This window comes from Furipterus horrens, unplaced genomic scaffold (genome assembly GCF_987537825.1).
Source record: "Furipterus horrens unplaced genomic scaffold, mFurHor1.1.pri manual_scaffold_12, whole genome shotgun sequence".
NCBI classification, from domain to species: domain Eukaryota; kingdom Metazoa; phylum Chordata; class Mammalia; order Chiroptera; family Furipteridae; genus Furipterus; species Furipterus horrens.
The window spans coordinates 76,895,618-76,921,849 of NW_028327182.1; the positions used below are offsets into that span (position 1 = coordinate 76,895,618).

General features: G+C 35.7%; 1 protein-coding gene across 1 annotated transcript in view; it reads right to left on the minus strand.

Moving 5' to 3' along the window:
• Positions 1–1,335: 1,335 nt before the first annotated feature.
• ADAM32 (ADAM metallopeptidase domain 32) overlaps positions 1,336–26,232 on the minus strand; it is a 113,836-nt gene continuing 88,939 nt past the window's right edge. Inside the window, exons 18-21 of the mRNA XM_090258220.1 lie at positions 15,170–15,251; positions 13,848–14,007; positions 2,021–2,056; positions 1,336–1,411 (exon numbers count right to left, since the gene is read on the minus strand). Coding sequence (XP_090114346.1) covers positions 1,336–1,411; positions 2,021–2,056; positions 13,848–14,007; positions 15,170–15,251 — 354 coding nt within the window. The remainder of the gene's footprint in view (positions 1,412–2,020; positions 2,057–13,847; positions 14,008–15,169; positions 15,252–26,232) is intronic.

A 26,232-nucleotide genomic window follows, 5' to 3' on the forward strand; every position in this document is an offset into this window, starting at 1 on the left:
AAAAACTCTTGATATTATTGATTTTTAATCCCTCTGGAGGATGTTTTTCAGAGACCAGCTTATGAAAAAGTTATGTCGGGTAAATCTAAGAAACAGATTGGATCTGTGCAAAGTAAATTGAAAACCTTCTACAAATAATTCACCATTCTAACTGCCATTAAAAACATTCATGATTCATGGAAAGAGGTCAAAATATCAACATTAACAGGAGTTCGGAATAAGTTGACTGAAGGATTCAGAACTTCAGTGGAGAAAACAACTACAGATGTGGTATAAATAGTAAGAGAACTAGAATTAGAAGTAGACCCTGAAGATGTGACTAAATTACTGCAATCTAATAATAAAACTTGAACAGCTGAGAAGTCGCTTCTTATGGGTGAGCAAAGAAAGTGGTTTCTTGAGATAGAATGTACTTCTGGTGAAGATGTTGTGAAGATTGTTGAAATGACAACAAAAAATTTAGATTATAAGAAGAACTATATGCACAACCAATGAGCATGGACTAAGGGGGGGGCAACTGGAGGAAGGGGGATCACTGGATGGAGGGGAACAAAGGGAAAAGAAATTGGGACAACTGCAATAGCACAAACAATAAAGCATATTTTAAAAAATTTAGATTATAACATGAACTTAATTGATAAAGCAGTGGCAGGGTTTGAAAGAACTGATTCCAATTTTGAAAGTTCTATGGTGGGTAAAATACTATAAGACAGTCTCATGTGTTACAGAAAAATTATTTGTGAAAAAAAGTGTCAACGGATGCAGTGAAATTCATTGTTGTCTCATTTTAAGAAATTGCCAGAGCCATTCCAATCATCAGCAATCACCACTCTGATCTGTCAGCAACCGCCAACACTGAGGCAAGATCCTCTACCAGTAGAAAGATCATGATTCATTGAAGGCTCGGATGATGGCTTGCAATTTTTAGTAAGGAAGTATTTTCAAAGTATGTACATTTTTTAAATTTATTTTATTTTATTTTCACCAAACACAGCAGTCATTTATTATGCTAGGTGTTTTGTGTACATATCACTTTAAATCTTTACAACAACACTGCAAGATAGGCATTATCATCATTTTGCATAGATAAAGGAAACAGAGGCTCAAAGAAGTGAAATAAATTGAGGCAAATTGAGGACTTAAACCAAGGTATGCCTGACTCCAAAGCTGAGCTCTTACTGAACTAATGGATATGAACAACCCAAAGCAGCAGGTGAAACACATTTTTTTTCTGTTTCAGCTAAGGTTCATGCCAAATGGAGATAAAGAAGAGAAGAAAATATCAGAGGTAGGGGTCCAGGTATCTGTTCAAAACAGGCCTCACAGGGCTAGACCTCAGGTAGAGGTCACCAAAGCCCAAGATCTGTTCCTTAGTTTTGAAGCTCCAAGGAACTGACTCCCAATAAACAAACTTGAAAAAGATTAATGGAGTTAATAACACTGTTAACCTAATATGTATTACACTTAAATTTTGTACACTTAAAATTTGCTAAGAGGGTAGATTTCATGTTAAGTCCTCTTACTACAGGCATACCAAAACAAAACAAACGCACCCTAATGATAAATCAGAAGATAAATTATTTATTTGTACATTGTGTTTTAAAACACAGTGCTGTAGCACATTTAATAGACTATAACATAATACAAACATAAATTTTATATGCACTAGGAAATCAAAAAATTCATGTAACTCACATTTTTACAATATTTACTTTATCTTAGTGGTTGAAGCCAAACCTGAAATACTTCTGAGGTAGGGCTACATATCCTTTTTCTTTACTAATTATATGTATTATATCTATTAGAGTCAGCTATTTTATTCCCTGTTTCTTCAAAGTAGACTTCCAAATGAATAAAAGACTAATTTACTAGAAAGTAATTTTTTATATATTAGTACCCTAGTTTCAATGCCTTACTTTACCAATTGAAGAGTTCAAACAATATCTAGAAATTAATTATGAATCATTAATTCATTTTTAATTTTCAACATGTGTCTTAAAATACATTCTAACTTACTTACCTGGTGGTGGTAGATGTGTGAATGCTGCCTTCTGACCTGCATATTCAAAAAATAGAAAATAATGTATCAAGTTAGTCCTGGGAAAGTTTACCTACTGCAAGAATAAAAGGCCATCTTATAAGCAGTATTATTTCTTTTACAAGAGTAGTTATCAATAAAGAAAATAATGTCCAGGTCACTGAAAAAAGATGCCAATAAATGGCATTCTTATATGCCCATACACCTCATCCACAGAGTACAAATGTCAAATCCCACAGTGAGGAGAGTATTAAAAAGGCACATACTGGCTTTGCTTTCTGCTTGTCAGAGAAAAACACCAATACAAGAGAGAAGCACTGACTGGTTGCCTCCCATCAGGACCCAGACCAGAATTGTACATGCCTGGACTGAGGATCAAACCTGCAGCCTTTTAGTGACAGGATGACCCTCTAACCAGCTGAGCCACACCAGCCATGGTGATAAATGCTACATTTTGTAAATTAAAACCCCTACTGACTTCTAGACAATCTTACAGAGTAGACAAGCAACATACTTTCCCCTTCCATTCCTCACATAGAGGAGTGTTGAAAAAAACTAACATTTTAATATCACCTCTGACTAACGGCCTTTGGAATGCAGCAGGAAAATGACGCTATACAGATTGGAAAAGTGTACCAATGGGAGACATAGGATTCCCAAGCCTTTAAAAAGTATACTTTCAGGATCCTAGTTCACACACAACAAGTTCCTGAACACCATACATTGAGACTGTTTTAAATATTTTTGCTTTAAAATAAGCAAAAATAAAACAACCCACACATGTGTGTGTCTTCAACAAGGGCATGCAGAATTCTCATGGGAAAATCATAAACACTGAGGATAAAACGAGTCTATGATTACAAACCATGAAAAGCATGAGCACCAATAGTCACAGCAAATCAGCAAATTCACCCACCAAGAAATATAATACAATTTACTTTTAAAACTTTAATATAAGAATTACATTCTCGCATAGAAATCTTGGCAAGAATAGATTCTATAAGATTATTATAGGACAAAGATGGAAGAAGAGTTGGTGAAATAAAAGTCTGAACTGAGGAAATTAAACAGAATGTTAGATATGCAGTTATAAGCCATAGAGACATATGTCCAATTCTGGCCAAGATGGAGTAACAGATTAGATTTACCCTCCTGCCTGAAACAACTGAAAATCCTGACAAAATATATAAAACAGTGGTTTTGAGACACTGACTATAACAATGCAGAACAGTGATCTCTGAGAGAAGGAAAAAAAAATGATGAAACCTATATTTGACCCTTCTTATTGCCTGATGAGAGTTTCTAGGCTGTAGCACAGCAAGGAGCCCAGGCAAAGCCAGAAGCTCCCCTGAGTTGGGGTAATAGAAGAGGAGTCTAAGAAGAGGAAGGCAACTAGAATTCACAGGGCAAAATAGCAGCATGGGAAAGAGCTGCACACAGAGACATCCTGAGATGTGTGGAGGGTCCCCCTTGAGTCTTAAGCAGAAGAAGCACAAGTGAGGAAACCTCCTGAGTCAGAGGGAAGAAAAAAATTGAAATGAAGAAAGGGAGAAATCCATTGTGCTCACACAGGAACAGGAATAGTTTGTGTATCTACCACCTCAGGTGAAAAAATTTATAATTCATGATGAGTTGGGCAAAGTTACTCAAAGGGTTATTGCCTCAGTAGTGGTGACTATTCTAATCCTGCTTAATGAAGCTTAAAAGGCAATGGTATTAGAACGATTGGATATTCTCATGCAAAAGAAAAGCCAACTGTATCCACACATCTTTAACTGTATAAAACAGTTCAAACTGAACATGAGCCTACATGTAAAACCTAAAACTATAAAAATTTTAGAAGAAAACATAGGAGAAAATCTTCATGAATTTTGGTTAGGCAAATATTTCCTAGATACAACACCAAAATCATAATCTGTAAAAGAATAAATTGATACAGTAGATTTCATCAAAAATTGAAACTTTTGCTGTTTGAGAGAATGAAAAGACAAGTTTCAGAGTACGAGAACATATTTGCTAATCATATGCAGGTATATGATAAAGTGCCTATATCCAGAATATATAAAAACACTCAAATGCAATAACAGAAAAACAAACAGCCTATTTTTAAAATATTTGAATGACTCATTTAAAAAAAAAAAAAAAAAGACAACCCGATTAAAAGATGAAGCCTTTCAGCTAGAACTACCATCTTCTAGTAATTTGTCAAAATAAACATGGCTTTGTTTATAACAGTTAAGTACCAGGAAAAAAAATGCACCAACAGATAAATGAATAAATAAATTATGGTATATTCATACAACCGAATAGTTACCGGCAATAAAAAGGAACAAATTATTGATACACACAAGGGCATACATGGACTGCAAAATAATTATGGCAAATGAAATAAACCAGACAAAAATTAAAAGTACGCACTGTAAAATTCCATTTATATAAAGTTCTAGAAAAGGCAAACTAAACTACAGTGACAGAAAGCTGATCAGCAGAGTCTGGGAATGAAGGAGGTAGAAGGCAAAGGATGGGGATTACAAAGAGGAACAAGGAAACTCTTGGGCATGACAGACAGCCTAATAATCTTAATTGTGGGATTGGTTTCATGTAAAATAGACACAATTTACTGTATATGAATTATACCTCATTAAAACTATATATTTTAAAAGAACAAGCTATTTATACACATAACAATGTGTATGAATTTCCAATGCTTTATGCTAAAGGAAAGAAGGCAGACTCAAAAGACTGCATACTGTATGATTCCATTTATACAAAGTTCTGAAACAGGCAAAAATGACAGTTCTGTCAGTACCAGAAGATGGAGGTGGAATGAGAAGAAATTTTTACAGTGATGGAATTGTTCTATACTTTGTTCTGTGGTCATAGTATGTGTATGTATTAGCTAAATTCACAGAATTACACATTCTAAGATGACTTATTTTACTATACAGTGTTTAAAGGCTTTATTCTACAGTCAAAAGAAAAGTATGAAAAGCAAAAAGAACAGCCATCACCATCACCATCACCACCAATATAGAGGCTAAAAGGGAAGACCTTTATATATAGGAATTTCAGGATAAGAAAGAAAGAATAGGAAAGAGTTGATCATTGATGAGATAATGACCTAGAATTTTCCATAATTTAAGAAATACATAACTGCAGTTTTATTTACAATAGCCAACATATGTAAGCCACCCAAGTGCCCATTAATAAATGAGTAGATTGAAAAGTGGTGGTATGCATATGCAATGGAATATTACTCAGCCATGAAAAACAATGAAATCTTACCATTTGTGACACTATGGATGGACCTAGACAGTTTTATGCTAAGTGAAATAAGTATGTCAGAGAGAAAGGCAAATATCATATGATTTCACTTGTATGTGCAATGCAAAGAACAAAATTAATGAAATAACAAAGTTGAAACAGATTCATAGATAGAGAACAGACTAATGGTTGCCAAAGGAGAGGGAGGTTGGAGACTGGGAGAAAAAGATGAAGGGATTAAGAAGTGCAAAATGGTAGTTAAAAAATAGTCCTAGTGATGTAAAGTACAGCACAGGGAATATAGCCAATAAACAATGGCTGTATTAGAAAATTAAATTAAATTAAATTTTTTAAAAATTTAAAGGCAACACCTTCTAACATACTTTATAAGACCAACATAAACCTGATACAAACACCTGGTAAGGCTAACAAAAAAGAAAAGAAAACTACAGACCAATATCTCTAATGAATACAAATACAAAATTCCTAAACAAAATACTAGCAAATCGAATACATAATACATTAAAAAAAGTAACACATCACAAAATCTTGAGGGACTTCCAGCCAAGATGGAGGCTTAGACTGACACTCTCTGTCTCCTTCCACAGCTAAGAAGTAATACAACTACCTCAAAACCAAAAATAACCAGAAATTCCAGAAAACAAAACTACATGGTAGTCCAACAAATGAAGTTATAAACCAGTGGTGCTCATCCAGACGTGTAGAATGGGCAAAACTGGGACAGAAAGGTCGGGCTGTGCCATCCATGGTAGCAGCGGGGATAGCGGTGGGACTGCGAGAAACACCAGGGGAACAGTCCTGGTGGCAGTCAAGACCCGTCAGCTCACGATTCTAATGCTGGGGAAGGCAGACCCCAATTGCCTCAGACTGTGAGGTGCAGAGGGCGTGGGGACGGAGGAAGAGACTCCTGGTCTCTCAGCAGAGAGTAACTGCAGGAATCCATCTTGGACCCCCGCCCCTACACAAAGCGCCACAGTGTGATGAAAAAGGTCACCGGGTTGTGATGAGTGCTCAAGGCACTGCACCCCATAGCGTAGGAAGTGTGACAGCCCCGCCCAAGAAGGAAAATAAATGAAAACAGTCAGAATGACAGAAATAATGATTGAAATACCAGTCATGAAGCTAATGAAAAGCAGGTAAAGGAATTAACCGATGAACAAATAGAAAAACTTTCTGAGGCTCAGTTAAGAGCTATAGTCATAAGGCAGCTTACAGAATTAACAAAAGATATTGAACACGACGGGGAAGGAATGAAGGCTAGCCCTGTTATAATGAACAAAAACACATACGAGACAAGTGGTGAGGAAAGGAAAACCAGAGATCAAATCAACAAATCAGAACATAGGGAAGGAACAAATAGTCAACCAGTGCAGAAAGAGGAAACAAAAAGTGAGGAATATGAGGAGAGGATCAGAAACTTATCAGAAAGCTATAAGCGAACAAACCTTCGAATTATAGGATTGCCAGAAGGTGAAGAAGAAGAACTAGAAATTGAAAAATTATGTGAAAAAAATAATGAAGCAGAACTTCCTTAACTAGGGGAAGGAAATAGACTTACAGGTCCAGGAAGCACAGAGAGTTCCAGAAAAACTGGACCCAGGGAGAACCACACCAAGACACATTATAATCAAAATGTCAAAAATTAAAGATAAAGAGAGAATCCTAAAAGCAGCAAGAAAGAAGAAGAGAATTATGTACAAAGTGGTCCCAATTAGACTATCAGCTGATTTCTCAAAGGAGACCCTGCAGGCAAGAAGGGACTGGCAAGAAATATTCAAAGTAATGAAAAACAAAGACCTACAACCATGATTACTCTATCCAGTGAAGCTGTCATTCAGAATAGGAGGGCAGAGAAAGTGCTTCCAGGACAAAGTAAAACTGAAGGAGTTCATCAGACCCAAACCACTATTATATGAAATGTTAAAGGGACTTGTTTAGGAGAAAGAGGATCAAAACTATCAACATTAAAATGAAAACTGTATCACAACAACCAACAACATGAAGCTAGGGAATCGAAACAAAGGCAAACTAAGTAGGCAGCGAGAGTGGAAAAAGACTTATAGGTATGGGGAACATATCTGGGGGAGGTCTGAGGAGAGGAGGAAGGAGGAAAAGGGAGGGAGATGATGCAAAAATTAAGCATAGTAGAAGGGAATGGAGTAGACAGGAAGATGTTGAGAACTATATGTGCAACCAATGGACATGGACTAAAAGGGGAGGACAGCTGGAGGGAGGGGGGTCACTGGGTATAGGGGAGCAGGGGGAAAAGAAATTGGGACAACTGTAACAGTATAATCAATAAAACATATTTAAAAATAAATAAATAAATAAAATTTTTAAATAAAAATAAAAAAGGTAATGGTGAACACGTGACCAGGCTCCCTTAAAAAAAACAAAATAACACATCACGATCAAGTAGGGTTCATTCCAGGGTCATAAGGATGGTTCAACATATGCAAATCAATGTGATATACTATATAAATAAAATAAAGATAAAAATTATATGATCTTATCAATAAATGCAGAAAAAGCATTTGCTAAGACATATCAATTTATGATTAAAACACTCAATAAAATAGATACACAAGAAAAGCACCTCAACATAATAAAGACCATATATGACAAACCCTTAGTTAATATCATACTTAATGGTGAAAAACAGAAACTTTTCCTCCAAAAGCAAGAACAAGACAATAATGTCCACTCTAACCACTCTTATTCAACATATTGCAATAAGAAAGAGAAAGATATAAAAGGTATCCAAACTGGGAATAAAGAAATAAAGGGTCACTTTTTGCAGATGATATGTTTCTTTATATAGAAAACCCTAAATACTCCACCAAAAAGCTATTAAAAACAATAAACAAATATAATCGTCGGCAGCCGTCCATCTCGAGAGACGATGGTGTAGCTTCTTAAGAGTATCTGCACCGCCGAGAATGGTTGTGCAGTCCGACTTGGGAGTGACACGGTATCTGTCTCCTCCCGTGTTGAATCGACATCTTGCGATGACGCTGGAGTGTCCTCTCCAGTGAAGCTGAAGCTACAGAGCCTGGGCAGGGTGATATGGAGGGTCTGCTGTTGCCCATGCAGCAGACCCCCCCTCTCTTCGCAGCTGAAGGGTCCAAGGGAAAGACGGAGTCAATACAGCTTGGCTTCAGGTGCGCCGCAGGAGTTGCTGGTGTTGACTACAACGTCAAACCGCCTTAGGGACTCCGGCTCCGGATTTTCTGTCGGGGTTTACTCCCTTAGCCTTTCCCCTGAAGAGGTATGCCGCAAGGCAGCGGAGGTTTTTTGGAATCAGATTTTTCCTTCTCTGATGTGCCCTGACTGGAAGATCGAACCAGCGACACTTAGCTCACAGGCCGACGCTCAATCCACTGAGCCAAACCAGCCAGGGCTGAAACAAATATAATAAAGTTGCAAGTATTAAGTCAATGTACAAAAATCCACTGCAGTTCTATGAAAAAAAAAGAAACAATGAAAATGGAAAAGAAAAACAGTGCCTTTTACAATTGCAACAAAAAGAATGAAACACCTAGAAATAAACTTAACAAGGATGTGAAAAACCAAAAAGCATTATTAAAAGAGATTGAAAGAGATATAGTAAAATGGAAAGATATTCCGTGTTCATGAACTGGAAGAATCAATGTAATTAAAATGTCCATATTACCCAAAGCAATATACAGATTTAATGCAATCCCATCAAAACCTCAATAACAGTTAAAAAAAAAAAAACATCAGATTTGTATGGAACCACAAAAGACCCCAAATAGCCAAACAATCCCGATAAAAAAGAGGAAGCTGGAGTTATCACACTCTGACTTCACATTATACCACAGAGCAATGATAATCAAAGCAGCATGGTATTGGCTGAAAAACAGATACACAAACCAATGAAAAAGAATTGACAGCCCATAAATAAACCTACATGTGTATGGGAAAGTAATTTTTGACAAAGGAGCCAAAAACATATAATGAAGGAAAGAAAGCTTCTTCAATTAATGGTGCTAGGAAAATGGGAAAGCCACATGCAAAAGAATGAAACTAGATTAGTTTGTCACCATGTATAAAAATTAATTCAAAATGAATCAAAGACCTAAATATATAACTTTAAACAATAATTTACACAGACAAAAACATAGGTACTAAACTTATGGCCCTTGACCTTAGGGAAAATTTTATAAATTTTACCCCAAAGGCAAGATAAGTAAAGGCAAAAATAAATAAATGGGACTATATCAACTAAAAATCTTCTTCACAGCAAAAGAAACCAACAAAATTAAAATACAACCAACCAAATGGAAGAAGATATTTTCAAACAGCATCTTTGACAAGGATTAATATCCAAAATATATAAAGAAATACAACTCAATACCAAACATAAAATCCAATTTAAAAAATGGGCAGAGGACCTGAAGAGACACTTCTCCCAAGAAGACAAACAATTGGCCAATGGATATATGAAAAGATGCTCAACTTCACTAGCTATTAAGGAAACACAAATCAAAACTACAATTAGAGACCACCTCATACCTGTTAGAATGACTATGACCAACAAGGCAAGTAATAACAAGTGTCAGATAGGTTGTGAAGAAAAAGATACCCTCATTTACTGCTGGTAAAAATGTAAACTTCTACAGTCACTATGGAAAGCAGGTTGGAGGTTCTTTAAAATTTTAAGAATAGAGTTACCACATAACCCAGCGATCCCTCTTCTGGGCATCGATCTAAAAAAATTGAAAAAAATTGTTCACAAAGACATATGTACCCCTATTTCATTGCAGCATTATTCACAATGACCAAGACATGGAAACAACCAAAGTGTCTTTCAATATATGAATGGTTAAAGATGTGGTACGTATATACAATGGAGTACTCCTCAGACATAGAAAAAAAGAGGAAATACTGCCATTTGAGCCTATATGGACAGACTTTGAGAATATCTTGCTAAATGAAATAAGTCAGAGAGAAAAAGTTAAGAACCATATGATTTCACTCATATGTGGGAATGTGGGATAGAAAACTAAAAGCAACAAATGAACAAACAAACCAAAAAGCAAATGAACAAAAACTCATGGAGAGAGGCAATAATGTGGTGGTTACCAGAGGGAAGGGGGTAAAGGTGGTAAAGGCTAAAGGGGGTCAAATATATGATGATGAAAGAAGATCTGACTTTGGGTGGTGGGCACACAATGCAATATACAGATCACATATTATAAAATGTACACTTGAAACCTATATAATTTTATTAACCAATTTCACCCCAATAAATTTAATTAAAAATATTTTTTAAAGATTATACTGAGTTCAGAGCTTGGTAAATAAAAGCAAACATATCAGAACAGCTAACAATTTAGTAAGATCATAGCTCAGACAAAAAAAAATCTTGCAAAGCTAACTTAGAGAAAAAATACATTTTAACTATAAAATTTTAAATGAATTAATTAAACTGACAGCAGACATCTCAAAAATGAGTAAATGCTAGAATTCAGTGACATAAGTAAAAGAGATGACAGAAATGATTGTTCACCTGAAATTCTATACTCATATAAAATGTCATTCATGAGTGAAAATGAAATAAAGCCATTTCCAGACACAGAAGTCAAACAATTATACATAGTCTCTATAATAACTCCTGAAATATGTACTTCCTCAGGAAGAAAACTAAACCTCGAATGAAAAAAATAGGATTTCAAAGAGTGGTGATGATTGTGGTATTGCTACACAAAACCATGTGATAAAATTCCATAATACTACACACATACATACTCAAAAATGAGTGCATTTAAACACAGAAAAACATGACTAAGATCTGTAGTTTAATAATAATGTATCATTCCAATTCCCTGGCTGTGAAATTCACTATATTAATGTAAGATATTATCATTGGGAAAATCTAAGTGAAGAGTACAAGTGTGCTAATTTTTGCACCTATTTACATTTCTTAAATAATTTCCAAATAAAAAGTTTAAAAGAAAAAATAGTAAGCAAAAATCTGGGAAATATAATAGGAAATTCTAGTAAGTATTGACTAAATATAATAATGCTAACAACAAAATAACAATAATTTATATGAGGGAAACTGAAAACTAAATGACAAATAGATTGAAGAAGAGAGTTTAGTGTTAAGGGACTAAGATGCTTATGTTGTTAGGAAGAAGGCTATATATAATGTTAAATCTAGACATTATATAACATTAAATATAAATACTAAAATTCAAAGGAAATCATTAAAATAAAAAAATTTAAAAATGTGCAAAATAGTAGAAGAAAAATAAACAGAAAAAAACATAAACAAGAAAATGGATTATGGGAAAAGAAAAAAATAGGAAAGATGGTAAACAAAAAAATAAGATGGTAAATTTCTGTCTAAATATATACCACCATATATTAAGTATAATGAACTCAACTATTACATTATATATAAAAGCTGTTTATAAGATACCAACTAAAAACATAGAAAAACTGAGAATACGGGATGAAAAAAAGATGTACTTGGTAAATCTAACTTTAAAATAGCAGGTCATTATAACAATCTAAAACAGTGAGAATAGAATTTAAGATAAAATTATTGATAAAAATACAACTTAAAATATACTAAATTGTACTTTATGCATTTAGTCACTGCTTTGGAATATATAAAGCAAGAGCTTCCACAATCAGAAGGAAAGCCATGGCATACTGAAAAAGTTGTTTGCTTCTCACAGAAACTAAATCATGAATCAGACAGGGAGAAGAAGAGAAGAAACTCTTAAGTATAAAGATTAAAACCACAGAATAAAAAGGGTATTCTAAAAACAAAGGAAAAAACATACCATTTCACAATAATTACATTTCAAGGGCACATTTTTTTACAAAAATTGACTTCCTTCCTGGTTCCAACATTTAAGAGTCTAAATAATAGAGACAAGTCTCTCCCAATTAGTAATAAAATTGAAAATGATGTTTACGGGTAGGTAGGACGACGACCATGTCCAGCTTGAAGCAGCTAGAGGAACATGAGACCTTCGCCCATTGTCCTTTATAAGATTATAAAGGGTCTTAAGTCTGAGAGGGGGGAAACTGTTACAGAGTGGGGGTCCTCCCCCCCAAAAAAATTAGTTTCCAACTAAGCATACCAGAATAGGAACAGAATACTAGGTATGGGGATCACTTGGAGGGTTATCAGCTAGGAGAGGGGAGGGGGAGAAATGGGGAAATGGTGCAGAGATTAAGAAGCATAATTGATATAGGAAAGGGTGAAGACAAAGAACTTACATGCACAACCCATGGACATGAACTAAGTGGGGTGAGACTGCTAGAGGGAAGGGGGCTACTGGGCAGAGGGAGCAAAGGGAAAAGAAATTGGATGACTGTAACAACATAATCAATAAAATATACTTGAGAGAAAATGATGTTTACAGCAACAAAAATAAATCACATAACTGGAAACTAAAAAGCACAATTTAGTCATGATTTAAACAAGAAATCATACTGGAAATTTCTCATTTTTTTGAACTAAATGTCAGCTATATCTTAAAAACTGGAGAGTGCTTATAAAATGATAAAGAAGGAAGTTTTAACTTTTGAAGCATATATTAGAAAGTAAGAAAAATTGAAAATAAGCAAAGCATTAGATTCAAGTAAGCTAGAATTAGAACAGAGCAAAGGTAACCAGAGCAGATAAGAGGAAAAGAGCATAACTTAAGGACAACAGACACGAAGAAAATACAAGGATTTCAACAAAACCAAAACTGCGCATGAAAAAGAAAAAACAGAAAAGCTACATAAATAAAATTAGAATTAGAAAAGAAAATGTGCCTATAAGAAAGTATAAGTATTTAAAATAATATATAATTCTAGACATGGCACATGAATACAGCCATATGTAGTAAAAATATTTAACATACATCAACTTTCAGTGTACAGACTGTTCTCTGCAGGTAGGAAGATAACACTAGAAGGGGATTTCAGCTGTAGATGCGATGGTCATTTCATAAGAGAAATAAGGAAAATATTAACATTTGTTTATTTCTAATGGCGGGCAAATGAATGTCATCTTTATCTGTCTCTTTGTATTTGAATTATTTTTTAAAAAATAAAAATATGTTGAAGAAAGATTATAAACTCACGTTCTGAGGACTTCACCCAGAGGATCTTTTTAAAAGTATTTTTCACATGAGGTAACAATGAAAATTGAAATATTTCACATGTGATGAGGCCCAAAAATCTGCATTTCTCCTATAAGGTGACACAGATCACTGAGAACCACTAGGGTTATTTGAAAGAAATAGATGTGGACACATTAGAGTTCTTCCTCTCACAATTACCAATGCAATGACTTTGGATAGTTACTTAAAATTATGCTTCCAAATTCTTATATCTCTAAATGAGACTATTCAAAATTATCACACACAATTAAATGATATACTGATCTAATACGCAAAATTCTTATAAAATATATTATTGTTGCTCATGATAATGCCTTACATATGACTAGATTCAAATGCTACCAAAGTTTAACTTCAGAACACAAATTTACTTGCTACTTAGGGATTCCTCTTCCTTGGTGAACCACTTTTTCAAATGATACCGTGAAATAGCTATTATTGTTGCTATGATGAGAACAGGTAAAGCAATGTAGAAACCAAGAAGCCACCGGTTCTTTTCAGATTTCCAAAAAGCTCTTTTCGTGATTAAACCTAAAAATAAAACAAAAACACTAAAAATCAGAGAAAAAAATTAAGTTGTCTACTTTTATTTTCAAGTTGCATCAAACTAATTACAGTGTTCTTAATTTTTGTCGTCATCCAAGTAACACAAAAACATAATAGAATCATAATAATGTGGACTATCTCTACTAACTCTTTTATTCTAAAAGAATGAAAACTAAGGTACAGAAAGTTGCAGCATATTCTATATTATACAGCAGCTACAGAAAAAACTCACTTTATAACAATGTAAGTGGGGCCCAAAAATTTCAGTGATAGACAAGTATAATGTGGTATAGTATAATTGCAAAGTTATCCAATGAATTTGCATTGATGCAGGTTGCATTATAACAGAATCTCACTACATTTGTGCATATCTTATTCTTCTTTATTAGATTGTTGACTTTTTGACATGAGGAATCTGTTTTTATGTATCAAGCCATTGCAGCACTACTCAAATGGCACTGGCATAAAAATTGGGAGACTTGATTCCTAATTCTTATTCTGCAACTAGTTAGCTCTGGATGGGGTGCCCTAAACATATTCTTTAAGCTCCATGAGAAGAGGGACTTTGTTTAGCTTCCTGTATATCCCTCGTGTCATATGACCAGCACCAAGACTATATTAGGAATTCAATAATATTTGCCAAATCAGTGAATGAATAACATGGTGAACAAATACAACATTGTCTTAGCATGCCTCTGGGATCTCTTTAACAGCAATTTGTGGATTTTTCTTGTTTAAATCATGAACTTCTTCAGAGTAAAACATCTTCAATTTCCTTTATTTCTTCTATAATGAACACATAATCAACACAGTAATTGTATATAGCTAAGATCACAGGATCAGTTATGAAGGGGGAAATGTTGAAAAATAGTCTTAAAAGAGGAAAATCAAGGATATCAGTAAACAGAAAATTTAAAAGATCCTCTCAGCTTCAATCATATTTGAAAGTTAATATGAGAAAAAAAAGAGCAAGATTAAGAAGGCATATTTGATTTCCATTCTTGAAAGAAGCTTATCTACCTTTTAATTACAAATACTGGTTTCTTCCTAAGTGGCCAAAATGTAACTTGGTCTTTGTCAAGATAAGCTATTTGAGAATTTTATTAACTGAATGTGTAAAGGCGTAGAAACTTGCCTGCTGTTTCGCTGTAAGCTTCTCTGGCCTGCACATCGCAATTGGCGCCGCTCCAGCCCTTGTCACAAACGCATTGTGACTGAGAAGTGCACACCTAGGATCATTTTTAAAAATTCAAATGATCATTTTAAAATATTTTCTCATAGAAATGAAAATTATCAGATGGATAATCAAGCTTACCTTTTTGTTTTTATCTAGTGTAATTTTGTTCGTTTTATTTATTTAGAGAGAGAAGCCTACAAATCAGACACTTGATTTCTTAGCCTGAAGTGTGCACACACCGAGAGACAGGCATACGTGCACACACATAACAGCTAAAAGTGAAATAAAGCTCACAGTATTTGCATGAAGAAAATTTAACATCTTCAAATATTCCCCTGAAGTTTTAGTATGCAATTTCAAAAACAGTGTGCTGGAGGCCAGCTACCACCAGTTCCCAGCACCGATCATGCACATCTCTTCCAGTCTCCAAGTTCATTGTCGTCATGTGGTAATTTGAAATATTTGCACTTTAAAATAAGGATTTTACCCTTCCCCAGGAGTAGTTGTTAAACATTTATGAGCATAACACTGCTCTTGACCATTATCAAGTTTTATTCTGTTTGATTTTTAAGCAAAGGCTTTTTGTATTATAAGAGGGCATCGGATACTTAGATAAAGCATAACATTAGGAACTCATGGTTTCTGTTATTAATAAATTACTAAACAGAAACACATTTATTATGCCTATTATGTGAGTCTCTATTCTGAGCATTTTATACAGATTTTCTCATTAAATCTTTACAACAGCCCTTTGAGGTCAGGACTATTATTATTCCTACTTTACAGATGAAGAAACTGAGATATAGCTATTTAACCTGCCAAAAGGCACATGGCTGGTAAGTGATAGAGCCAGGATTTAAACCCAAGCAATTGGGTTTCAGAAGCCCTGCCCCTTGACCACTGTGCTAGGCTACTTCCAAAATAATATAAAACATCCCTCAGTTTCTAAGATCTCAATTTAAGAATATGAATCTAATCTCTCCATTCTATGGCTTAAAAATATACAGGGGGGGAAAGTGCTCTGTTCAGGGTATCCAATGCTCAAGCTTCTGTCATACCACCTTCATAATGTTGTGTGTGTGTGAGTGTGTGTGTGTGTGTGTGTGTATGTGTGTACTTTTACTCTGAAATATTTCACGAAGTGATGTTGTCCTTCTTACAAGGCACTTGCCAGTTTGTCTTAATATTGTGTTGTTACTTTTGGACCACTTGGTTAAGGTGCTGTCTTTCAAGTTTTTCCATTGTAAGTTACTGTACTTCCATTGTAATTAATAACTAATTTATGAGGAGTTACATGCAAGATTATGTAAGTATCTGCGGCCTCATAAAACTTTCACCCATTAGTTTTAGCATCCATTGATAATTATTTAACTCCATTGTTCCATCTACATTGGTTATAGTATAAGGAAGAGCTTTCCCTTATCACCATTTATTTATTCAGTTATAGGGATAACTGAATAGTAAAATATAATATAATATAATATAATACTGATATGGACAGATGACCTTTGACAAGGGTGCCAAGCCACTCAATGGGGAAAGGAATGTCTGTCTCTTCAGCAAATGGTGCTGGGAAAACTGGATATCCAATGCAAAAGGATCAAGTTTCCCTTATCTCACACCATATACATAAATTAACTCAAAATTGATTAAAGACTGAAATATAAGTCCTACGATTATAAAATTCCTACAAGAAAACATAGGAGGAAATCTTCATGACATTTGACTTCACAATTTCTCTCAGGCAGACAAAATACACTGGCTCTTAAGGCCCTATTTCACTGAGGCCTGCAAAGCAGGAAGATCAGAAATCTGAGCAGCAAGAAGGGTTCAGGACCCCGCCCAGCCTCAGCTCTCACACAGAGCTGCCCTCAACACCATGCAGAAGAGAGCTAGCTGACCCTTTTACACAGACTGGCCACTCCCTTGAAACGGACAGCTAATTCATCAGAAACTATACATGATTGGTAACAAGCTGGGACAGACCAAGGCAGGTGGTGCAGGGGCAGGGGGAACACACCTACAATTTTCCCAGAAGACTGAACAGTGCCTCCCAGGGATCCCACCCTCCCCATCACAACAGAAGCTCCCTCTAGAGGCAGGTGAAGGTGATACAGGCAGTGCTGCCAGAAGTTAGACAAGACCACCCCAGGACCTTGAGCTGATGAAAAAACAGAGGTGGATCCAGAAAAAGAAGTCAGAAAGCAAACACCAAACTGCTGAGATGAATTCCACCTCATTCTTCTTCAGGATTTTCATTTTTTCCTTCCTTTCACATAGCCTTTTTATATTTCTTCTTTTGCTTCAATTGTATTCAAACTAATTCACTAATAATCTATAAAGTTTATTCTTTTTATTTAGTTTTTATATTATTTTCATTTTATTGTTATTTAAAATATCACATTGTACCCTTCCCCTCTCTTAATTCATTTTTCCTTCTTCCTGCCCTTTCTTATTTATGCTGTAAATTTTATTTTCTCCCACGCTGCACCTTGTTCCTATTTCCTTACTCTTACTATTTCTCCTCCCTCTGTCCTGCAAAAGCATTTGTCCTTCCTTTAGTCAGCCCACATTCTTTTTCCCACTCTATAATATTATTTCCTTTCCATTTTTATAAATTTTGGCTTGTTAGGTGTGGACATTACGGCTATTGTTGTTCTTCTTCAGTGGTATTCCTATTTGTTCACTTTTATTTTTTCAAATCTCATAGGTTACTCTCACCTGTCTTACTCCATTTTGCCTTCCTCCTGTCCTTGCTTATTTGAGCTAGAAATTTTATTTTTTTCCTTCCTTAGCTTGAATTATATTCCTTACTCTTATTATTTTTGCTCCCCCTATCCTCTCAAAATCACTTTTCTTTACTGTAGACATCTCATGTTCTCTTTTCTCTTTTGTATAATATTCTTATTAGCCTTTCCACAATGATTAATCTTTGCTCAGTTATTCTTGTTATTGACCCTGCTGCGATTTTTCTGCAATTTTATTCCCTTTGGTTTGCTGCCTTTTTAATTTTATTATATTTCAAACCTCATTGTACACTCTTCCCTTTTATTACTCCATGTTGCCATTGTCCTTGCCTGTTTTACTTACATTTTAAATTTTATTTTCTCCCTTTCCTTGCCTTATTTCTATCCCTTACTCTTATTATTTCTCCTTCCTCTTCCCACTCAAATTCATTTTTCTCTCCTTTAGTGATCTCATATTCTCTTTTTCATACCTTAAAATATTCTTTATCTCTCTCTACCTTTTATTGGTTTTTGCTCTATTGCTGTTTATATTGCTGATATGGATATGGTAGGGGCATATTTTTGCTGGCATGGGTTTAGTTTTCTGGGTAGTATTGATTTGTAACCAGCACCTGTATAAAAACATACAACATATGGCAGGAGTTGTGACTCCCAATTAGCCAACTGGAGGAGAGAACTCACCAATGAATGAGTTGTCAATAATCAAAGTCCAACTACAACAAGAGAGCCTACATAAAATGAATAAAGGGCAATCATAGACCATTCAGGTCAAGAGATCAAAAAGACTGTACCATTGAGCCCTACAGAACTCCTACCACTGAATCCCACCCAACAAAGACAGTCAGGCAAAGAAGAGCAATGTAAAATGCAGAAACTAACAAAAATAGTCACCTAAAATGGGGAGAAAAAGAAAGAAACCCAATCAAAAGGAAAGGAGGAATCCTCACAAAAAGAGCTAAATAAAATTGTGGTAAACAATCTATCAGACATAGGATTCAAAATAATGGTTGTAAGGATGCTCAAGGAGATCAGTGAGAACTACGGGGAACTTAGTGGGAACTATAACAGCATGAAAAAAGGCATAGAAACTATTAATAAGAACTGGTAAGAAATGAAGAACACAATATCTGAAAAGAAAAATATACCAGAAGGAATTAAAAGCAAGTGAGATGAAGCAGAGGACCAAATGCTGAGCTGGAAAACAAGGTAGAAAGAAATACCTAGTCAGAGCAACAAAATGAAAAAAAAACTTTGAAAAATTAAGACAGTTTAAGAGAGCTGCAGGACAACATGAAACATAGTAATATCTACATCATAGGAATATCAGAAGGAGAATAAAAGAAGCCAGAGATAGAAAACAACTTTGGGAAAATAATGAGAGAGAACTTCCCTAACTTAGTGAGGGAAAAATCACACAAGTTCAAGAAGCAGAGAGGGTTCCAATCAAGATGAACCTAAAGAGGCCTACTCCAAGACACATTATAATTATAATGGCAAATTTTAAAAAGAAAGAGAGAATTTTAAAGGCAGCAAGGGATAAACAACTAGTAACATACAAGGGGCTCCTAAGGTTATCAGCTGAATTCTCAACAGAAACACTGCAAACCAGAAGGGATTAACATCAAATATCCCAGGTAATGGAAAGCAAGGACCTAAAACCAAGACTACTCTATCCAGCAAGACTCTCATTTAAAATGGAAGGCAAAACAACAACAAACGAAGTCTAGAGTGAGTAGAAGGAAGGAAATAATCAAGATCAGAGCAGAAGTAATTGACATAGAGACTAAAAGGACAATTTAGAAGATCCATAAAACCAGGAGCTGGTTCTTTAAAAAGATAAACAAAATTGACAAGCCTTTAACCAGATTCATCAAGAATAAAAGAGAAAGGACCTGGCTGCTGTGGCTCAGTGAATTGAGCGTCGGCCTGTGAACCAAGTGTCACTGGTTCAATTCCCAGTCAGGGCACAAGACTAGGTTGATGTTTCTCTCCCTCTCTTTCTCCTTTTCTCTCTCTCTAAAAATAAATAAACAAACAAATAAATATAAATAAATAAATAAATTATTTTTAAAAAAAGAGAAAGGACCCGGCTAAATAAAATCAGAAATGAAAGAGGAGAAATCACCACCGCTACCACAGAAATACAAAGGATTGTAAGAAATTACTATGAAAAACTATATGACAAGAAATTTGACAACCTAGGTGAAATGAACAAATTTATGGAAACATATAATCTTTCAAAACTGAATCAAGAAGAAGCAGAAAGCTTGAATAGACCAATAACAACTAGTGAAATTGAAGCAGTAATCCAAAAACTCCCAGCACACAAAAGCTCTGTACCAGACAGCTTCACAGGCATATTTTACAAAACATTTAGGGAAGATCTAAATCCTATACTTCTCAAACTATTCCAAAAAAAATCAGGAAGAGAGAAGACTCCAAAGCTTTTTGAGGGCAGTATTATCCTAATTCCAAAACCAGGTAAGAAAAAAAAAAAAAAAAACAAAGAAAGAAAACTATAGGCCAATATCACTGATGAATATAGATGCTAAAATCCTCAACAAAATATTGGCAAACTGGATCCAGCAACATATCAAAAAGATCATACACAACGATCAAGTGGGATTCATCCCAGGGATCCAAGGATTGTTTAATATTCACAAATCAATAAATGTAGTACACCACATAAACAAAATGAAAAGCAAAAATCATATGATCATATCAATAGATGCAGAAAAAGCATTTCATATAGTACAGCACTCACTTATGATAAAAACACTCAGTAAAGTGGGAGTAGAAGGAGCATACTTCAACATAATAAAAGCCATATATAAGAAACCTATAGCCAACACCATACTTCTTAGGTGTAAGACCTGGATTCTGGGAATTCTGGTATAATTTTAGCAAGCCCCAATAAATCTGCTGCCCCTTCAGTAACTGATAATGTCAATGAATGCCTGTGTCCTTCAGAGATATCTTGGCCTGCTGGCAAGAATTTAGTAACTTTTCTGTTTTAGTAAGCCTCCCCGTTCTCAGAGCCAACCCCCCCAAAGCCATCTGCAGAAAGTCCCTTCAATTCCCCTCTCTTTTATCCTCTTTAAAAACCCCTGCCTTTCTTTTCTTGGGGCTGACACCCAGGGTCTCAGCCCACCTGTAGCAGGTACCCAAATAAATCTTTATAAACTCATGGCCTGTTCTTCTGTCATTTCTCCTCTCACTCTCACCAGACCTAACAATACTCAGTGGGCAAAAACTAAAAGCTTTCCCACTAAGATCAGGAATAAGACAAGGTTGTCCACTTTCACCACCTCTATTCAACGTAGTATTGTAAGTTCTAGTCACAGTGATCAGACAAGAAAAGGAAGTAAAAGGCATCCAAATTGGAAAGGAGGAACTAAAATGGTCAATGATTGCAGATAACATGATAGTGTAGATAGAAAACCCTATAGGCTCCACAAAAAAAAACTACTCAACCGATTAAGTGAATTTGGCAAAACAGCAGATATAAGTTAATATCCAGAAATTGAAGGCATTTTTGTACACCAACAATGAAATAACAGAAACAGAAATTGGGGGGGGAGTGGGGGGGGATTCCATTTGCTATAGCAACAAGAAAAATAAAGTACCGAGGAATAAACTTAGCCAAAGAGGTAAAAGACCTGTATGTGAAAAACTACAGAACACTGAAGAAAGAAATTGAGGAAGATACAAATAAATGGAAGCATATATGTACCGTGTTCATGGATTGAAAGAATTAACATCATTAAAATATCCATACTACCCCAAAGCAATCTATAGATTCAATGCAATCCTTATTAAAATACCAATGATATATTTCACCAATATAGAACAAATATTTCAAAAATTTACATGGAACCATAAACAACCCCAAATAGCCTCAGCAATATTGAGAAAGAAGGACAACGTAGGAAGAATCACAATAACGGATATCAAACTATATTACAAGGCCACGGTAATCAAAACAGACTGGTACTGGCATAAGCACTGAAACATAGATCAACGGACATTATAGAGAGCCCAGAAATAAATCCAAGTGTCTACAGTCAACTAATATTTGACAAAGGGGGCAAGAGCATACAAAGGAATAAAAATAGCCTCTTCAACAAATGGTGTTGGGAGATCTGAACTGGCACATGCAAAAAAATGAAATTAGACCACCAACTTCTACCATACACCAGAATAAACTCAAAATGAATAAAAGACTTAAATACAAGTTGTGATACCATAAAATTCCTAGAGGAAAACATAGGCAGTAAAACTTCAGATATTCCACAGAACAATATTTTTGCCTATATGTCTCCTAGGGCAAGGAAAATAAAGGAAAAATTGGACTACATTAAACTAAAAAGTTTCTGCATGGCTAAAGAAACCATCATCAAAATAAAAAGGGAACCAACTGTATGGGACAACATATTTGCCAATGATGCACTGGGCAAGGCTTTGATCTCCAAAATATGCATAGAACTCATATGACTCAACACCAGGAAGACAAACAATCCAATTAAAAAATGGACAAAGGATATGAACAGACACTTCCCCAAGGAGGACATACAAATGGGCCATAGACATATGAAAAGATGCTCAACATCACTAGCCATCAGAGAGATGCAAATTTAAACCACAATGAGATATCATCACACACCTGTCAAATGGCCATCATTAATAAATCAATAAACAAGTGCTGGCAAGGATGTAGAGAAAAGGGAACCCTAGTGCACTATTGGTGGAAATACAGACTGGTGCAGCCACTGTGGAAAGCAGTATGGAATTTCCTAAAAATATTAAAAATGGAACTACCTTTTGATCCAGTGATTCCACTGTTAGGATTATTCCTGAAGAATCCTGAAACACCAATTCAAATGAATTTATGCACCCCTATGTCATAGCAGCACTATTTACAATAGCCAAGTGCTGGAAGCAGCCTACTTCCCATCAGCAAATGAGTGAATCAAAAAACTGTGGTACATTTAATTAGTGATTTAATTAGTGAAAATGTTAATTATTGTTTTTTTTAATGTCATAAAGAACATCTACAGAAGAATAAACCAAACAGAAGATAAAATTGGTGATCTAGACCATAAGAACAGGGTAGAACAAGAAAAAAGAATAAGAGCAAAGAAAGCATACATGAACTATGGGAAACCATCAAACATAGAGACATTAGAATAATTGGAGCACCAGAAGGAGAACAAAGGAAAAAATGGCCAGAACGTCTATTTAAAGAGATTATATAGACTTCCAGCCAAGATGGAGGCGTAGACAGACACACTGTGCCTCCTTCTACAACTAAGAAAGAATACAACTACCTCAAAACTAGAAACAACCAGAAGTTAAAGAAAATCAAACTGCATGGAAGTCCAGAAAACAAAGATATAAAAAAGAAATACTCATTCAGCCAGGTAGGAGGGGTGGAGCCGGGGTGTAGAGGACGCAATGTGGTGGCAGGAGCAGCGGCAGCAGATGCAGGCCAGCAGAAAGCACAGTTACACATTTTAAAAAGTCAGGAGGGACACCTGGGGAGCGTTCCCAGATCCTCACTGGACCTCGCAGCCCACAGTCCGAGCACCAGGTAGAATCAAGCCTCATTGCTTCTGATTGTGCAGACCAGTGGGGTTTGGGGTGGAGGCAGAAACTGCCGGTCTCAGCAGAGTCTGCTTGTTTAAAGGGTCCCCATGGTCCTAGAGCATCCACAAGCCCACCCACTCTGGGAATGATGGCCAGGGCAGCAGCTAGAGGGGTGCCAGTCTGGTGCGGAAGTGGGAGGTGCCTAGAAAAGAGGCAAGTGTTGGGTAGGCGGCATTGTTCCCTCTCAGACCCCTCCCCCACATACAATGCCACAACGTGGTGAAACAGGTCGCTCTGTACTGACGAATCCCTAAGGTCTTACAACATAACAGGAGCGAGAGCTCTACCTGAGATGCAGAGGCAAACAAACACAGGAGCCTGTCAGAATAAGTAGGAAGAAATGTATGGCCCAAAAGGGGAAATGGATCACGGTTCCAGTGGGAGAACTAAGCGATGAGGAGATAGCCAACCTAACAGATGAGGAGATAGACAACCTAACAGACACAGAATTCAAAACACTGATGATAAAGATGCTCACAGGCTTGACAGATATGCTTGAGTACCAAAAACGCATAAAAGAAGAAGTGAAGGCTATGCTAAGTGAAACGAAGGAAAATCCACACAAAACCAATGGTGAAGGGAAGGAAACCAGGGTTCAAATCAATGATTTGGAACAAAAGGAAGAAAAAAAACAGACAACCAGTGCAGAATGAGGAAGCAAGAATTGAAAAAATGAGCAAAACTTACCAAATTTTGTGAAGGAGATGGACATACAGGTCCGGGAAGCCCGGAGGGTCTCGGGCGAGCTGAACCCAGAGAGGACCACACCAGGACGCATCATGACTGAGATATCAAAGGTGAAAGATAAAGACAGAGTCCTGGGGGCAGCAAGAGAGAGGCAGAGAGTAGCCTACAGGGGGGTGCCTATAGAACTATCAGCTGATTTCTCAGAGGACACTTTGCAGGCAGAAAGGGACTGGCAAGCAATATTCAATGTGATGAAAAGCAACCCACAATGAAGAATACTCTATCTAGCAAAGCTATCATTTGGAATGGAAGGGCAAAGTTCTTTCCAGACAAGGTGAAGCTAAAGGAGTTCATCATCACCAAGCCATTATTATATGAAATGTCAAAGGGACTTACTTAAGAAAAAGAAGATCAAAACTTTGAACACTAAAATGACAACAAACACACAACTATCAACAACTGAATCTAAGAAGTAAAAACAAAATCCAATGAAGCAAACCAGAATAGGAACAGAATCATAGGTATGGGGATCATCTGGAGGGTTATCAGCTGTGAGGGGGGAGGGGAAGAAATGGGGAAATGGTGCAGGGACTAAGAAACATAATCAGTTGGTACAAAATAGACAGGGGAAAGTTAAGAATAATATAGGAAAGGGCGAAGCCAAAGAACTTATATGCACAACCCATGGACATGAACTAAAGGGGATTGGATTGCTGGATGGAAGGGGGGTACTGGGCAGAGGGGAGCAAGGGGGAAAAATTGGAACTACTGTGTAACAACATAATCAATAAAATATGCTTAAAATTAAAAATTAAAAAATTTATAGCTAAGAACTTCCCAAGCCTAAAATGAGATTTAGACATCCAAACTAACAAAACTAACAGAGCACCCCATTTCTCAGAGCAAAATGACTTTCTCAAAGACATATTATAATGACACAAAAATTAAAGATAAAGCCCTAAAAATAGCAAAATAAAAAAATTTTAATCTACAAAGCCCTCCCTCTAAAGACCAGGAGAGAATGGAATAACATATTCAAAGTGTTGGAAGAAAAAATTTAGTCAAGAATACTTTATCCAACAAATTTATCCTTCAGAAATGAAGGTGGAATAGAAAGTTTCCCAGACAAACTAAAACTGAGGGGGTTCATCCCCACTAATCCTGTCTTACAAGGAATGCTGAAAGGAGTTCTTCCATTTGAAATGAGAAGACAATAATCAATAACATGAAAACACACAAAAATATGTGACACCCTGGTAAAACTAAATACACAGATTTTAAACACTCTAAATCTGTGATGTGATCATGAATTAACCACTTAACATTAGTATACAGGTTAAGAGAAAAGATTATTAGAAACAAATTATAGCTACTATAATTTGCTAATGAATGCACAATATGAAAAGAGGTAAATGGTGACATAAAAGGGGTAGTAAATGGTTAGAACTTTTGTATGAGATTGAAGTTAAGCTGCAATTAGTTTAACATGGACTATTTTATCAATAAGATGTTTTATGTAAATTCATGGTAACTGCAAAGCAAAAAGCTATAGGAGATTCACAAGTGATAAAGAGAGGGCGAAGTATACCACCATGGAAAATCACTAATTCACAAAGGTAGAGAGAAAGAAAATGGGAAAAGAGTAAGGGAAATAAAAAACAACCAGAAGGCAATTAAAGATATGGCATTAATAAGTTCTTACCTATCAAAAATTGCTCTAAATATTATGCTATTCATAAACCAATCAAAACACAGAATGGATGGGTAAAAAAGCAGAACCCAACTAAATTCTGCCTTCATGAGACTGACTTCAGTTTTAAGAACACCCATAGGCTCAAAATAGAGATTTTAAAAATACTCCATGAAAGGAGAAACCAAAAGAAAAATTGGGTAGTTATCCTTATGTAAGACATAATAGACTTCAAGCCAAAAATAGTAACAAGACACAAAGAA